The sequence below is a fragment of the Ammodytes marinus genome (assembly GCF_949987685.1).
Source record: "Ammodytes marinus genome assembly, chromosome: 12".
In the NCBI taxonomy this organism is placed as follows: domain Eukaryota; kingdom Metazoa; phylum Chordata; class Actinopteri; order Uranoscopiformes; family Ammodytidae; genus Ammodytes; species Ammodytes marinus.
Genome location: NC_137216.1, coordinates 19,090,202 through 19,107,134, shown reverse-complemented (window position 1 = coordinate 19,107,134; position 16,933 = coordinate 19,090,202). Strand labels below are relative to the sequence as shown.

Genomic DNA, 16,933 nt, shown 5'->3' with positions numbered 1-16,933 from the left:
GACCGTGCTCGCATTGACTAGATCCTGTTTCTTATTTCGCTTTTTGAAGGATTAAAAAATAAAAGATGCGCTCAAACACTCAAACGAGCCCCCATCTCCATCAATGCGCGTGAGGTATGTATTTCTACTTGGAGTTAAGACAGAATTTATGCAGGCTGTCTCTTGTCTGAAAAGGCATATACACTGGGATGCACAATCCCTGCTAAACCTCTGTAATTTACATAGCTTTAAATTCATGCCACATTTAATCGCATTTTCCATGTGGTAACAAGCGAAATGCGATAAGGCTTCCCCCTCGCAGCGGTTTTACACCATTGTTTTGGACTCATGTCTTGCCTTGACCTTGCTTTTTGTTATCTGCATAGCTTGAACGAGTTGCATTCTAACCTGCTTTGTTTGAGCCATTTAAAATCAACAGTGGCACAGCCAGAAGTTACCATAGGTAACGGTAAAAATGCAGCCTTGACTCATGCAGCTTGTTGTGTGGAAGTTGCTGTCATTGCAGTCTGCCTGTTTGACATCACCATTTATGTCTTTTATTTCTAGATGACATTGAGGATATCTTAGCAGGACCGTGAGCTCGAGCCATCCTTTGCAGGAAAATGCATCTTTGGATTTCATATGTCTTGCTAAGTGCAACCTCAGTATGCACGGTCCAGATGTTTGGCAGTTACGGAGAAATATGTCAAAGACTGTGTGCCTGTGAGGAGAGAGAGGGGATACTAACAGTGAGCTGTGAGAACAGAGGAATTGTAAGTCTCTCAGACATAGAGCCACTGTTCTTCCCCCAGTATCATCTGCTGCTCACGGGCAATCTTTTGAAAACGCTATCTGCCAATGATTTTGTCGAGTACAAAGGACTTACAATATTACACCTGGGAAATAATGACATATCTGAGGTAGAAGCAGGCGCTTTTAATGGACTTCAGGGATTAAAACGATTACATCTCAACAATAACAAAATTGATGCCTTGAAGGAAGAGTTTTTCTTTGGCCTTGAAAGTCTGGAGTATCTGCAAATTGATTACAACTACATCACTCATCTGGCGCCAAATGCCTTTAGCCGACTTCGACACCTGGAAGTCCTGATTTTAAACGACAACCTAATATCGAACCTGCCGGTGAACATTTTCCATTATGTGCCATTGACACATTTGGACCTAAGGGGGAACCAGCTCAAAGTGCTTCCCTATTCAGGTCTCCTGGAGCACATGACCAGCGTTGTGGAGTTACAGCTGGAGGAGAATCCATGGAACTGCTCCTGTGAGTTGATTGCTCTCAAGACCTGGCTGGAGAGCATTTCATACACAGCGCTGGTCGGCGATGTTGTTTGTGAGTTCCCCTTCCGGCTTCACGGGAGAGATCTCGACGAGGTTTCAAAACAAGAGTTGTGCCCGAGGAGAGCCATCGCTGAATATGAGATGCCTCCCCTGCCACATCTGAGCACCTCTGCATACCGTAGGACGACGCACGCTCCTGTCACACCCTCCTTCACCTCGTCCGGGATTGCGCGCTCCTCATCAAGGCCCACCAAGGGACCTCGCCAGTCAGGAAAATTAAAATCAAGACCCACCGGCCGAGTCCCGTCAAATAAACCACTCAATTATGGCCAAATCGTTTCCTATCAAACCAAATCCCCTGTGCCTTTAGATTGCCCGACTGCCTGCACCTGCAATCTTCAAATTTCAGACCTGGGCCTGAACGTGAACTGCCAGGAGCGAAAGATTGAGCATATCTCCGATTTAAATCCCAAACCCTACAATCCCAAGAAGATGTATCTCACGGGGAATTACATACCTGTGGTGCGTCAATCAGATTTTATTGAGGCGACCGGGTTAGATTTACTTCACCTTGGGAACAATCGAATTGCTCGCATACAAGACCAAGCTTTTGGCGATCTGACATACCTAAGAAGACTATACCTCAATGGGAATCTGATTGACCATCTAACAGGTGAAATGTTTTATGGATTGGAGAGCTTGCAGTTCTTGTATTTAGAATACAATGTCATTAAAGAGGTTGCTTCCGACACCTTTGAGCATGTACCCAAACTTCAGCTCCTTTTCCTGAACAATAACCTCTTAAAAACGTTACCAGTGGGAACATTAATTGGCCTGACATTAGCCCGACTCAATCTCCGCAGCAACCATTTGCGATATCTGCCGGTCCGCGGTGTGCTGGACCAACTCACAGCACTGGTGCAAGTGGATTTGTTCGAGAATCCCTGGGATTGCTCTTGTAGCATACTGGAGTTGAAGATGTGGCTGGAGCAGCTAAGCACAGGCACAGTTGTAAACAACGTCATCTGTGGCTCGCCCAAGAAGCTGGCCGGGGAGGACATGAGATACATAAAGACAGCTAATTTCTGCCCTAATAACTCTGATACACTTGCATCCATGATCCCTCCCTCTGAAGAATCTTTTCCTGGCAGCACTGTCACCATAGAAACCTCCTTGGACTCTGACACACAATACAGCGCCATCCCTTTATCTGTAATGATTCTTGCCCTTCTCTTCATATTCATCGTGTCTGTCTTTGTGGCAGCAGGAATGTTTGTGGCAATGAAAAAGAGACATCAAAAGAGTCAAAACAAGCACAACAACTCCATGAACGCTTGCATCAGCTCTCTTAATATGGAGTATGGCCTTTACAAAAAGCAATCCATCCCCAAAGCCAGAACATCTGCTGGACACGTGTATGAGTACATCCCACCTCCCACAGAATCCACAGGCAGAACCACCGCCCACACGCCGACGGACAGCAAATCGGTGGATGGGTTTAGAGACTTTGACGAGTTGAGCGGCGCTTTTCTGGGTATCTCGGATGAAGAGGCAGCCAGTAATGTAATAGGCTCGGAATATAGTACCACTACTCCTGAGCCTCTTAACAAGCCCTGCACCCCTCACCGAGATGATCTGTGCTACAGACACTACAGCAACACATTACCGTGCAAGCATACGGCGCATTCATCGACTCAGTACGCCCCAGACTTTGATACAAGGCATCAATACGTGCACCCAGAGAGGATACAACAGACAATACTCTATTGTACAACACCAAGTACTGTTTACGTTGAGCCCAACAGGAGCGAGTACTGGGAACTGAAAGCAAAGCTTCATATTGATCCAGATTACCTTGAGGTTCTTGAAAAACGAACAACATTTACACAGTTTTAAGAGACTTCAGAGGGCCACGGAGGGGATGCATTGATTCAATGTATCCATCTTAATCAGGAATCAGACCATCTTTGTTTTTTTAAAGGCATAACTATTTTATCACATTTAATAGTACAATGCCTTGAGAGCTACACAATGCATTTATGGAAATGACACTAAATAATAAAGAAAACCACTTCTCGTTCCAAAGTTTCAGCTATAACCCTTTTTTCCTTGTAGTGTTTCATATTTGGGTTTAGATTTGTAAATATGAACAGGCAACCACATATTCAGGGCTCTCATGACTCAGCCCCTCATAAAAGGCATCCTGAATTTGTTACACTGACAATAATGTGAGACAGAGCTTTCACTATGAAATCAGCTGCATTTCATGAGTTTAAATGAACCGTGCAGATGTGTTCTCATCCCAAAATAATTGTTACATTTATATGTATGGCTCCCAGGTCTGTCTTTTCAAATTGAATCAAAACAAACCTCATACATGAGGCTAAATCCAATTTATTCTGTAAGTAAATTTGACTTGCATGTGGGAGTGGACCAAAATCACATAGTCTGCACATCTGTCCTGGAGTCAGATACATTTAGCGATGTAGTGTGTCCTCCGGCATGCACAGCTCTGGGATGACAATATTAAATGCATGAGATCATAAAACAAATTCCAATGTAATATCTCAAATTACAGATTATGAGCCAGGTAAATCTTTGCTCTCTTGTTTGCAGATTTGGGGGAGAATTATTGATGTATCCTAAAAATATACAGGGCCGACTTACACGGTAGGGAAATCTGGGAACATCTGTGTTGCCTCAGAACCTCCCCATCTCCAAAACAACTGCACTTGTGTGGTATGGACACATGTCGCATTTGCATTGAGTTAAATATTGTGACTGTAATGTTGTGTCTAAAAGATTATCATCATAACTGTATTCAGATGTATTGCAACTGAAAGAAAATTAGCTTTAAATGCAGATCTATGCCATATGTCACAAATATGTACAAATGTATTTTAGGGCATTTACTGTACATGAACATACAGCTTGAGAACACACTTACAAATTGTAATGAGTGTCTTTGTTTGTATATATCATAACTAAAACACTCATAACAATCAGCTCTTAATTTGTGCAAAGTGTAACACCTGTAGGGGTACATCAAAGCACCACTCTGTGTTTTTATTGTTCCTTCACAACCTGTTTATCATATGTGTGTGAATACAGCTAGAAGAATTGTCTTCCAGTTGCAATGCATTTAAGAATATTTGCAATATAATAATATCTTAATGTGTCTACATATACCTTTGTTGGTTATTCAGCTAAATATATTTGAATTTTGTTGGCCTCGGGCCAATATAACATTTTAAATTACTATTTTTATACAAACAAGATTTATTTTCTTTTTGTTTTGTTTTTCTTAAAAAAATGCACTACTGACTTCTACAGGTCAACAATGATGTCACTTTCTACAATGCACAATATGGTAACAAGTGTGCATATAGCCATAGAAGTAGCTTTGATAACATACTGTAAGTAAGAAATATTGCGCATAGATATAGAGTTTACTTAGACAATCTGTACAAAATGCCATCAGCTCATTCCCTTAAAAAAGCCAATACATATAAACATGATATAACATGATATTGACATCCCATAATGGCTTTCTTCAAAACTTAACACACACATGGATATGCAGAGGTGCTTTCTACTATCTGGATGATTAATTTTTTCTATAACCTCATATATTTTTTAATTACATGTGCTTTAAGCTGGGGAACACTGAGTGGATTTGTGTGTATTGCAATGAAAACACTGTCTCATTATTTGGCAATGTTTGTTTCATCTGTTTGTTTGCGGGGTTGTATGCAATCTGGAAACTCAACTGCAATTAGCAGTCTATGTTTCTCTTGTTTAAGAAGGGAGTGATGGGTGCTATACTAAATGTGAAAAGGTTTACAAGCGTTCATGCAATTGGATTGAAAAGCACAACAAATGGATGCAGTATAGTTGAATAGAATGAGATGTCTTTTATGCATTAATATGTTCTTTAAGCTCTAAAATAAACTAAGCACATCATCCAGTCATTATCCAGTCTAACCCATTTCTGGGTCAATTCTGTAAGAAAGAAATCAGACTTTCCCTGAGTCTTTATTAAACAGAGCTTATTCACATCACATGCAGTATTATGCACTGAACCTGCCATCTTAACTCAGCTAATGAGAGGACATGGTGTATGTGGACCATGTCTCCATGTCATCATCTGTTTCACTGCAGCATTAGTCATGCTGTTGATCAAGTATACAGTCTTTCTTTGTTGCTTTTGACACGCACAGAGTTATTTTCTGATTTGTATTATCTCTTGACCTTTGTTTGCTATTTGGAAATTCCTCTGGAAAAATTCTACAATTGAATTCTACACATGCATGATGTTAACCTGCACAGGGTTGTGCTTTGTCATACAAAGGTTCTCCTTTGTATTTATTTTTAACAGTATATTGCTGTGAAGTGAGTGGTGAAAACACTGTAAACCTGCACAAACGGATACACACAACATGTTTTGTTATTGTGAACAGTGGCTGACTTTAAGTTAATTGTTGCCGTTCTTAAATGATTAATTATTTTCTTTCAACGTGTTGATAATTGTTTGTAAAGCTAAACAAATGAGCAAGCAACACATCACAAAAATGCAAAGAATTTTGTGTGCCAGTGTATTTGGAGAAAAAGCCTACACTTTTAACGTTGTATCTATCTATTTCTAACAATCCTGCGAAAGCAACTGTGTAATGGAACGCAGCATTTACTGTAAATAACTGAAAATTGTAACATGGTTATCTCCTTCAGCTTTTTGTATTTGATGACCAAATGCAGATTTTCATGAGACTACAAATAATTATAATCCAATAATACCTTAAATTGAAACGTGACTATCCTGTGTATATGTGCACATTTTTTATTTGCAATAAGAGACACAGTCTGATTTATTATTCTTCCACTTACCATGTTTGCTTTTGTTCAGTTTTCATATGAAAGAGGGCTTTTCTATGTCATCTTCTGATTTGTAAATAGAACAGCAGTTCCGTGCTACATTGCCTTCGAAAAGTAAAAGCTTGGTCTCTTATTGCAAAAAAACACAGTACAACTAGGAATATGTGGGACATCTACAATGTGCTGTTTCTATAGTCGTTAGCTGATGAATAAAATATATGCATTCATTTGGTATACCCTTCCTTATGTGTTCCCTTCACCATCTAAAAAACACAGTGTGTAGTAAATGTCATAGTGCACCGGGAGGGCAGAGAAATGTAGCACAAAACCCCATTGGCATTTTTGAGAATATCACCAAAATTACAATATCCAATATCAAATGTTCCGATCCGGCCTTTCTCAAGGGTTTTGATTAAGCAAATGGGAAATAACGAAACGAGGGGTGTGTTATATAATCAACATCGAGGTTGGCATTGTTAGTAGTTTATGATGCCTTAGTTTTAGTCAGTGTCACCCGAAGGCATTTTGTCTAACAACGTAATTGATCAAGTCTCTCATGTATAAATTAAATGATTATCTGATGCCCAGAATGTTCAACCAGCTGCGCTTACAGCAGCAGCAGAACAAGCCCAGGGCAATATTAAAAAATGTACTTATACCACATTTCAGCTTCTTGTATGCGTTTGAATTCAAAATGTTTGTTTTCCAGCTTCTCTTACCAACAAAGCCTCAGCGATTCGTCTGTTGTGTCAATCGTGATTTGCGTATAGAGCTGGATTAACCTGACCTTACTGTAACCGTGCAATATGAATACATCTGTATGCACATGCTAGCAGGCTCTTGCAGAGTAACTGTAGCAGACATAGTTTTCCAGAAGCCCAGTATCCATGGAAACATCCAATTACCTGACACAGAAAAACTATTCTAGAGCGAGGGGCACTACGCTGACACAGGGTGTAAACTGATTGACATTTTATGTGCCTCCGAATTGTACACGGCTGTAGGCCTACATATGAAAGAATAAGAACACCCTAAACATTGGTATACACCTCCCTGCACATCTGGGTTTGAAGAGTGTCCATTTTAATGATAATAGGAAGTAAACAAACTCCTGTGGATCACCTTAGACTCCTCGGTTTGTCATATTGAGGGTGTCGTTCTGCCAAGCTGCCTGAAGAAGACCCCATTTATTTTGCTTGGGAGAAGGAAATTAGGGCAGATCTACATTATGCAAGCTTGAAGAGATGTGTCAGGCAGTGTGAAGACAGCACAAGACTGTAAGCATTCAGAAAAACCCTAATTATCTGCTTACATCAGGCAAGCAAACAAATTAGAAATACAACTGACTCAAACCTCCTCCATATGTTTCTCTTGTTTTATGGTGGAGAGCAGAATAGATTCTCACATCTGGCGACATATGTATGCCTCCCAGTTGTTAGTCTCAGACTATGTCTCTCTCCCTGAAGCGTCCTCAGTCTCACTTTTCCATGTGCAGCTATGCTCGGTTTTTCTCTTTCTCACTCTGTGTTTGTGTGTGTGTGTTGTGAGTGTGACAGTGTGTGTGTGACAGTGTGTCTCTGGGTGCATAAATTATTGACTCAGAGTGTATTCATGCTTGCCTCAAGGTCTTCAGTCTTCAGCCAACCAACGTAAGAAGACCTTTGTCCACATTTTACTTCTTTCAAAATTTTTGTTATATGTCAACCAAAAAAAAAACTCTACTCAACTCACCAGAACAGCAAAGGGCTCCAGTTGTATTGATGCATTACATCTTGAACATAAACTGTCTGTGTCCAAATGTGCTTGTTTATGCTTTATGCCAGGGTGATGTCCATTGTTTTAGATTGATTTGGAGAGGAATAACATGCTGCTGGTGTAGAATTGTATTTGCATACACAAAGAGGGTGATTAAGATTCATGATGTGCTAACATTTGCCAGTATATTTTCAACAACTGATGACAGCATGTGTGAGAAACACTTATATTTATGAGGGCTTATCCGGGCTTCTGACTGCCAACCTGAGAAAAGTGACAAAATCCTCCTTCATCCTCCCATTTATGGTGCTCCACGCTGAACACGAGTAGAAAAAAGAAATCCAGAAAAAATAAATGCTTTTGGCAAAAGGATAAGAATGATATGCTGTGTTGTGAATACAGCGAATTGATGTTTATAAGGAGCTTACAAAGCCCCTGTGTACTATGTATTACAATGTCACACTGTTGGCTGTACGTGTAATGTCATTCACTGATATTTCCTGCCAGTATCCAAATCCAATGTATCACAAATTAATCATATTCCCCCAATTTAAAAGCATCCCCTCTGAGTATAATGTTTCCCCTCCTTCACTCACTAGCACGCTGTGCTGCCCATACGCTGCCCTGCCGAGTCACTCATCTCACATTAACCTCTGCCCATGCCCGATATCCACCCTCTTTGTATCTACTTCTTTTCCTTATGGCTCTTTTAGCACACCAAGGCCATGTCCTTGTCTGCATCCTGGCCTAAAGTGTCCCTATAACTAATAAAAGAACAGACGGACATGCTTTGGCCAGTAATTTATACTGACAACAAAAACAAGCCTCGATGGACAACATACCACGTTTGTAAATGTGTGTTAAAATGTGTTATTACATCTGCACAGTGAATTTGTTTTCTGGTCTCATGTTGGATTAATCTATAAAATGTGGCACACTAGCGTGATCCACCGGGAGCACTAGTGGTGTCTACTCCTGATTTGAAAAAGATGTGACCTGAAAGCGCCCTGTTTGTCTTCCCTGAGTCAGATGGGAGCGACACGGATCTCGGAATGAAATTGCAGCCCTGCCCGAACAACCGCGTTATACACAAGATCATAGACAGTTCAAAAGGGCGTGATTTATCTGCAAAGGAAATGACAAATGATCCATTGAAAAAAGAATCAACAATTAGACATGTTTTAGGTGTATTACTATTATAATACAATCCTATTTGCTTTCAATCAGAAATGTCAGATTTTGTATTTTCTTTATACAACCTTTTTTGGGGGGATTGTGACATTTTCACACCATTAAACGATGCTCTAAAGCTTTTGAATCAAGTGCAATGGTGTGTGAATGGACTCACACAGATTGTCCATGCTCTGTGGCAGCCTGAGTTTTGAATCAGCTACAGCTGCACATCCCCTCCTTCTCTTTCCTGACCTGACCATCACATAAAATCAAACCGACAGCTGGAGGGCGGTGGCTAACCGCTCGCCTTTGTTCACATGTTCAGTTTATTTTGACAAGCAGTAGTTAATCTGATAAAAAAAAACTTTATTTAGCGGGAGACAATAGCTATAATAAGTACCCCGCTAATGTATCTCCTATTGAATATTTCTTTAAGTGCCAAATTTACAAAGGTGACAGTACACATTGTACCAAATCTGCATTCAAGTATCTAGTGGGTGATTTTATATTGGATTATTGGGCAGTTGAAGTGATGACAAAGAAAAATGAAACACATGTAGTGCAACATTGTAAGGAGAACCTCAGAACCTGTAACCTTAAGAAATTGTGTTTTTTTGCGTTTTTGGGTCCTGTCATGTTCAAACATATCTTAATCTCATACCACATGTGGACCTCAGGAGCAAAAGCTATGTGCAAGTTCATGTTTTTTTGGAAATGAAATATTTTTATCCTGGCAGTGTCAGATAAATAATGCGACACCTTCCGAGCTGACAAGGCTTTGGTACCTTGCTTAAGGACACGCAGGCGGAATAGTCACCAGAGGAGACAGGAGGACCTCCTGTGACCCTCACCACCACGCACGCTTTTGGCTTCAAAAGCACAGGTTTAGAAAGCCACAACACAAACCCTGACATGTCAGACACAGGCTATCTGTCCACTTATATCATCGTTCACTTCAAGCTGTCCCATAAAAAATTTAAATGCCTTCCAGTTATTCTTCTGTTCTTCTTATCTCTTTTCTTATCCACGTGTTGCCTTCCATTGGCCTGTACTAGGTGAAACATGCAGTAGTTTCATGGCACAAAATATAGAGCCGTGTTCAGTAAATGTAAGCATGAGCGCATGTCTTCTTGGTCATCCTGTTTCTGTATAACCAAAAGTGTCCTTGACTCTTAGATGTTTATGTGCACAGCATTGTCTGCAAATACTAAATGAATAACAATCCACTCTTTTTAGTTGGTAGCAATTATTCTATATTTGAACTTGTAGTAAACTTTTTTGTTTCAAGACGGAGCAACACTCTTGTGTCATACTCAACTCTCGTGACAGGCTGAGGGTGTTCTGTGCTTCCTAAAAGCACTTTTCCATGTTTCTGTCTCTCTTAACCATGCGTAGTCCTTGTGGGATTTACAACAAGCTACAATGGATTCAGACAGATGGCAAGGTGGGGGTGTTGGGTAACCATCTCCTGAGTCCTGAACCCTGGGGAGCGCTGCCATAACCAAGCTGTCAAATAAATGTCTTCACACAGAGTTGTATTTGTTCTAATATGAGATCCTGACTTTGACATTCATTTCCACAACTGTTCACATATCTACGTAAAAAGACTGTGAACAACGAGTTGTGGCAAAATCTCTGGTTCTTGTTAAAAAGTGTATGTACACTCCCTTGCTTATTACATTGTTGTTGTGCCGGAAGCATCTTCCTATCGTCTATGAATGCATAAGGGCAGCAAGGCCATCAGGAATTTGCATAAAGTGAAGCAGCAAATAGGTCATGAATATCATTAATATTCCAAAAGCAGCACTTCAAAGAGTGGTAGCTGAAAATGCCTTAGCACTAACTACATTTGACCATTCATATCTTTCCTCATTAACCACACTGGAAAGCGTTATTTGCTGTAGGTTGTGTACTGCAGGGCTGGTGGAAAGTGCATTAAAACAGTTATTTCAAGTTCCTCCTTGTGCTAAGCATCGTGCAGCAGCTACACAGCTCCTCTAACAAGCCAGGAGAGTGAGAAGCCCTGCTGCCACTATGTGTCAGCTCTTATAATGCTGAAGAAGCTCATTGCAATTTATGTAAGACAATCCTTCAGTTATTCACCGTTGGCTGGATAATTGGCAGGCTATTGTTGGTTGACTGCCAGGATTTCACAGATTTTCTCAAAAGAAATGTCAAATTTGTCCAGCCAATCGCTAACAGCCTTCACCATTGTTGACAAGGTTTGTTTAATTTTTTTACTAAAAACAAAGGCATATGCCTTAAGAATAATATAAAAAATGTCATAACAACATAAAAAAAAACTAGCAGCTTCAAAGTGAAACAAGTTATTTTAAATGTCAAAACCTCTTACAGTATGTTTCAGCAATCTTAATTTTCTAACAATATTGATTATAACTTCAATATCTGACCCGACAGGGGACAATTAAATTGATTCGCTATAACAGAACATATTGACTGTTTCAATCCTTATCCACAATGACATATTCACAATTACATTCAAGGCGTAAACAGGAAACAGACTGTATACTGTATTTGAATTATACAGTAGCTATATTTATTCGTCGACAATGATTGGACTGACATTGAATTTGGTGCAGACATTCATGTCCCCATCAGTATGTTGAAGTAACTTTGGTGAACGACTTAACAAGCAAACGTTAGTATGCTTTAATCAGAAACTAAAATTGTGAATGTGATGAACATCATACAGTACCTGCTAAACATCAGCATGTTAGCATTGTCATTGTGTTGTCATGTTAGTTATTTAGCTCAAACACTGCCAAATACAGCTAGTATATGGCTGTAGACTCTTCAAACAATATAAATAATCAATGATATTGCGTTACCTGTGATCTAAAAGATGTGCCCTTGCCATACTAGCGTGGTCTCACCCATGCTTTGCAACCTATATTGGGAAACATAAATAATTCAAATATGTGAAATACTGGTAAAGATGTAGGTTAACACAAACAAATACAAACAGTTACAGGCAAAGGAAAAACTAATTTCATAGCTGAGGTTAGCTTTTAAAATGGTTCAGACACTTCTGAAGAGAACACTGCCGATCCGTGATGCGCCTTTGAACACAGCTGTATCTGCTCCTGCAGTAGCAGATACAGGAACTCAGGTGACTGCAGGCCTGACACACTCTACACAGATCACTGAACACAAAATTCAGCCATGGCAACGAACAAAGGAAAAGGAAATCCCTTTTACACGCAGGCTAGTGGAAACACTGCGACTGTGATGGCTTTAACTGAGAGATCTCATGATGTTTTTTTTTATTATTAATATGTTCATGGAAGCAGTAGTAAGGGTTGTTAACTAAGTGATTGCTCGCCTGGAAGGCATATACGCACATGACACCAGAGCCACCTGCTGCAGCTGAGCTCACAGAGCTGTAAGGTGCCTAATGCAGCTTCTCTGCACAACAAACGCACTGTGATGTCAAAATGTATACAAATTCTTTAACAATGTGTGACAACAAATCAATCTCCACTGTGGTTTACACGTCGAAACTCATAAGAATGTAAGATGAATAATTCAAAGACGCTATTTTAGATTTCACAATGTCTGTTAATAATTCATCGCATATCCTGAATATTTGAAAATACCTGAGTTTGTAGGGAAGTTTACATACATATTTATAGTTTATTTTATTTAGCAAATTCTAAATTGAACACGGCAAATGGGCGTCCCTTTTTGTCCTTTTCCATCTAAATGTCGTGCAATGAAAGAGATCTCTCAAAGAGGGAAATCGATTCCAAGACGATGATAAATTCAAACGAACAGATTAGAGCACATATCCCCCCCTTTAATCTGATAGCTGATTGCAATCTTGAAGGGTTCCTTTCTCCCCACAGGAAGAATTCCCCCGCTGGTTACAACACAGTTAAACTCCTCACCTAGCCACCGGCTACAGGATCAAAGCAACATCCACTCACAGGAAAACAGAAAAGTCAAGCAGGGAAAAGGCTGGTTGCTATAGCAACTTAGACCACCCCTTGTATGGTCTCACACTACAATTTTATTATTAGGACAGGAGCATGTTAACTACCTTCATTAACCTAAGCCCTTGTTCGTAGTGCAACAACACCTGCTGTGAAGAGTGCAGATGGCAGCAGCAGGTTTTCATTATGGACTCTTTCTTATTTACAGATTCTACAGACACTATAGTGTAGCCTTCTTAAATATACTGTGTGCCAGCTATAAAAGAAATGTTTACCTTATGCTATTTTCTTATACTGTTTATACAGTGTTGTTTTAGTCAAATTATCAATCTTTAAACATGAGATTTGTTTCATGCATGTATGTAGAGATCACATGTACTCTGCATGTATGTCCCTGTGCCCCTTCCAGAGGACTGCATTTCTATGGCACAGGAGGACGGCAACATCAAATATTCACTCTTGGATTTGCCACACTTGGAATAAGAGCGTCCTTGGAAGTCTGACATCTCCTGTATAATTAAGCTGTCCGGATTAAAGCAGGAAAGCAGCCTAATCAGCAGCAGGATACGTTGATAAGCATTAAGCCACGCGGACACAAATTATTAAAAACTCCTTCTGATCAGAAGGTCCCATAATGCATTAGTCCTCCAGAATGAGGTCAAGCACCTTGGGTTTCCATACAGTCATATCCATTAAATATGTGATTTTGACAGCTAGATTGGCTCAAGCAGTGAAGTGTGGGAGAAAGACAATAAGAAATGTCCTTCATTCCCACAGAGTGTCATAGATTGTGGTTTGTTTCCGGGAATGGAAAAGGATACATCGCTGAAATACAAGACAGCTTTGGAACAGAACATTTCGGGGAAACATAAAATAGCTCCTATTTTTCAATCTTTTTTTTTCTTTTTTTGTGGAGAATCCTTTCTTTGCGTTTGTTGTTGTGCCCTAAAATGTGTCCTCTCCCTTTCGACCCACTTATTTACTGCCCATTTTGGCCGTTTGATAACTGCTCCCACTTTAAATGTTCCTTTCAGACTTATAGCAGCACTTTGGCACTTTCTGTAGCACAGACAAATGCCCCCTTTTGCACAGCAATTCAGTCAAAATGGCCATTAATCATTATCTAAGGTGGGTATGAATCAGGGAGGCAGTATTCCTGTTTGATTAAGCTGAATCTACTCTCTGCAGATGTTACAATACACATCACTGTTTCCTTCCTATTGCCTTTGCCCCCCCTCATCGCTACATCGGTCATGAAATGGAAATATTTGACATTAATGTGCAGCAGAGCACGATGTTTTGCGATGTCAAAGCGATGTGAATGTACTGTAAAATTCATCAATTATTCATAGAAAAAGGAAGTTGGAACACGGGAAAGATTTTAAATTTCTCTAGCTCTTTTCATCAACTGTCTTCGCCAGCATGCATCCTGATGATAATGTAGTGAGGGCAGAATCCATTTACAAACAGCACTGAGGTGTAGTGTTTTCGGTGTTGCCTGCATGTGTCTCTGTATTTCCTCCCCTTGCACATCTCAATACCTCATCACTGAGTATTGGATATAGGATAATGAATCATCAGGCCATCGTTAACGCATCGCTTTAAATTTGTCTACTAGGCTCACCAGGGTCGAATAACAGAAGATATGGATTCCTATTATGAAGAATATGGTTCCCATGTGCTTAAAAGCAATGTGAACAGAGTTTATCCGAGCTTAGTTGGTTGCTGGGCATTTATCTGTGGCCCACCATTACTATAGTAGATAGTGCACTTCTTAAATTTACAAGACAAATTCTGATAATGCTATTGCAGTATTTTGTTAGTCTGTGTTGCAGTTAACACAAAAGCTGCAAGATGTAGTTCATTACATAGAATAGAGAGGTTTTTACATCAAAGGCATAATGAAACATTCATGTTGGATGTTAGTTCCCGATGGTGCGATTGCAGCATCATCCGTGGCATTTCTACTTCTATTTGTCACTGTGACTAACAATTACGCTCAACCATTACATAAATACATTATACACTTTGTTCTCAACAGTAGACCATCCTAAAAAAAAGAATGTTCTTACGTCTAATTAAATATAGCAACGTATTGATTTTAACCTGGAGTCTAGATCGTCTGTTTGCTTGATGAGATTCTAGTGTGGCAGACAGAAAAAAAGGCAGGATAAGCATAGACACGATGAGAAAAAGCCTTCTGAATATTACATTTTTCACTGTGGGAAACGGCTTATAAAAAGGGGTTCTATTTCCATTTTAGCACAGGAGAGTCAGTGATGGAGATTAAAAAGTTCTCATAGAAATCGTGTTTTAAATTTGAAGATATCTGTGACATAATTTATATTTATGTAACAGCAATATGTAATGTCAGTAAAGAAGGTAAATGAGTAAAGGAGAATTAGCTTCAGAGATGGAATATACGGTTGAATTAGGTCCTGAACACTTTAAAGTCCACTATGACATTGGCATATTTAAGGTGATGACTCTATACTCTTGCATATACTTACGAATTAAGTTAAAACCCTGCGATCTCCCTTTATATGTGCTTCTGACGCACTAAGCTTTTTGCTAAATGTGCCCAAAATAAGGATGTCTTCGATCCATGCCAAAATTGGAACTCCGTTGCAGTTGTTTCTCATCTTCACCCATCCTGCAGAGTAAGCATCCTGCATCCTGATAAGCATCACACAGAAGTTCCAGTGCAATGACTCAGCTGTTGTTGAAAGTGTTTAGGTCCTAAATAATTAAAAGAGAATACCTGAACCCCATTTAGTATCCTGAACCATATAGGAGTTTGCAGCTCTCCAAATAGGCCTATAAAGAAGCTCTTGTAGGTATTCTTGTGAAAGCCTTGGGAGTTCCTTGTGTTTTCAGTGTTTAAAGCCACACACAAACAACACTTATGGTTTTATTTATTAATTTGTGGTTATTTGAGAGTCAAACAAAGGCATCTTTAAATAGGCCTACATTTGTGACTAAATATTGATTATATGATTTTCACAGATGTTTTAAAGCTGCACTAACCAAATATCTTATATTAACAAATGTGTCCATTCCCATGTTAAAAATAGAAAATTGATCCAGTGACAAACCAACAAATAAGAATATCATGAAGTTACACTCCCCATAACTCCATTGAGCATTTTAGCGTCCTCCAGCTAACTGCTTTGGGTTTAGCCTGAATGTGTCATCGCTCTCTTCAACCTTGTTTCCAGCAGTAGCAGCAGGCAGCTATGCGCTTCCCACCTAGCGCCAAACAGCAAACAGGCACAGTTAGCACGACGCTGGTGAACATTGTGGCGCAATTAGCAGCTAAAGAGAAGGGACATTTCCCTTGGGGGTTGGTGGGGATCAAAACAAAGCCCAAAAGCTGCTAGGTGCTTAGTGGATGAGTGAAGAGGTAATTGTTTGCTGACACATTTGCCTAATCAACCTTATATGGCTTTGAAGTAAATGTTACAGCGTGTTGTGCAACCATCATTGGACCAAAAAAAATTAATGAATGAATTAATGCAGATTTAGAATTTTTAATATATCAGTCCTGGTTGACTTTGTGACACCTGCTGTTACTGGCTGTTAAAGCAAATGTTTTATTTATATTTTGACACCACACGAAGCAACAGAGCAGCAAAAAACACCTCAACTATGCCAAAAATATATCTGTACACAGCGCTCCCATACATACTGTTGGCTGTGTGCCTTATTCTTTAAAGAACACAGTTAACAGTGTTGCCTACCATCAGCTTTTGTCTTCCGCATCTGGTCTGCAATTATTTCCTGTGAATCCCTTGTGCATGGGTAGCAAACATGAATCCCACAGCGATGCACACTCCACCAATAAAAATAAAACGATAACAGAGGGGCAATTAACTTGCACAAATAGACAGAAAGGCTGTT

The 16,933-nt window shown here is 39.8% G+C and overlaps 1 protein-coding gene across 1 annotated transcript; it reads left to right on the top strand.

The window, feature by feature from the left end:
• Positions 1-602: 602 nt before the first annotated feature.
• slitrk5b (SLIT and NTRK-like family, member 5b) lies at positions 603-3,237 on the top strand (the record flags this gene model as incomplete). Its single annotated transcript, XM_080037662.1, has 1 exon — positions 603-3,237. The coding sequence occupies one exon, from the start codon at positions 603-605 to the stop codon at positions 3,174-3,176; it is 2,574 nt and encodes an 857-aa protein (XP_079893788.1). The 3' UTR covers positions 3,177-3,237.
• Between the last annotated feature and the right edge of the window lie 13,696 nt (positions 3,238-16,933).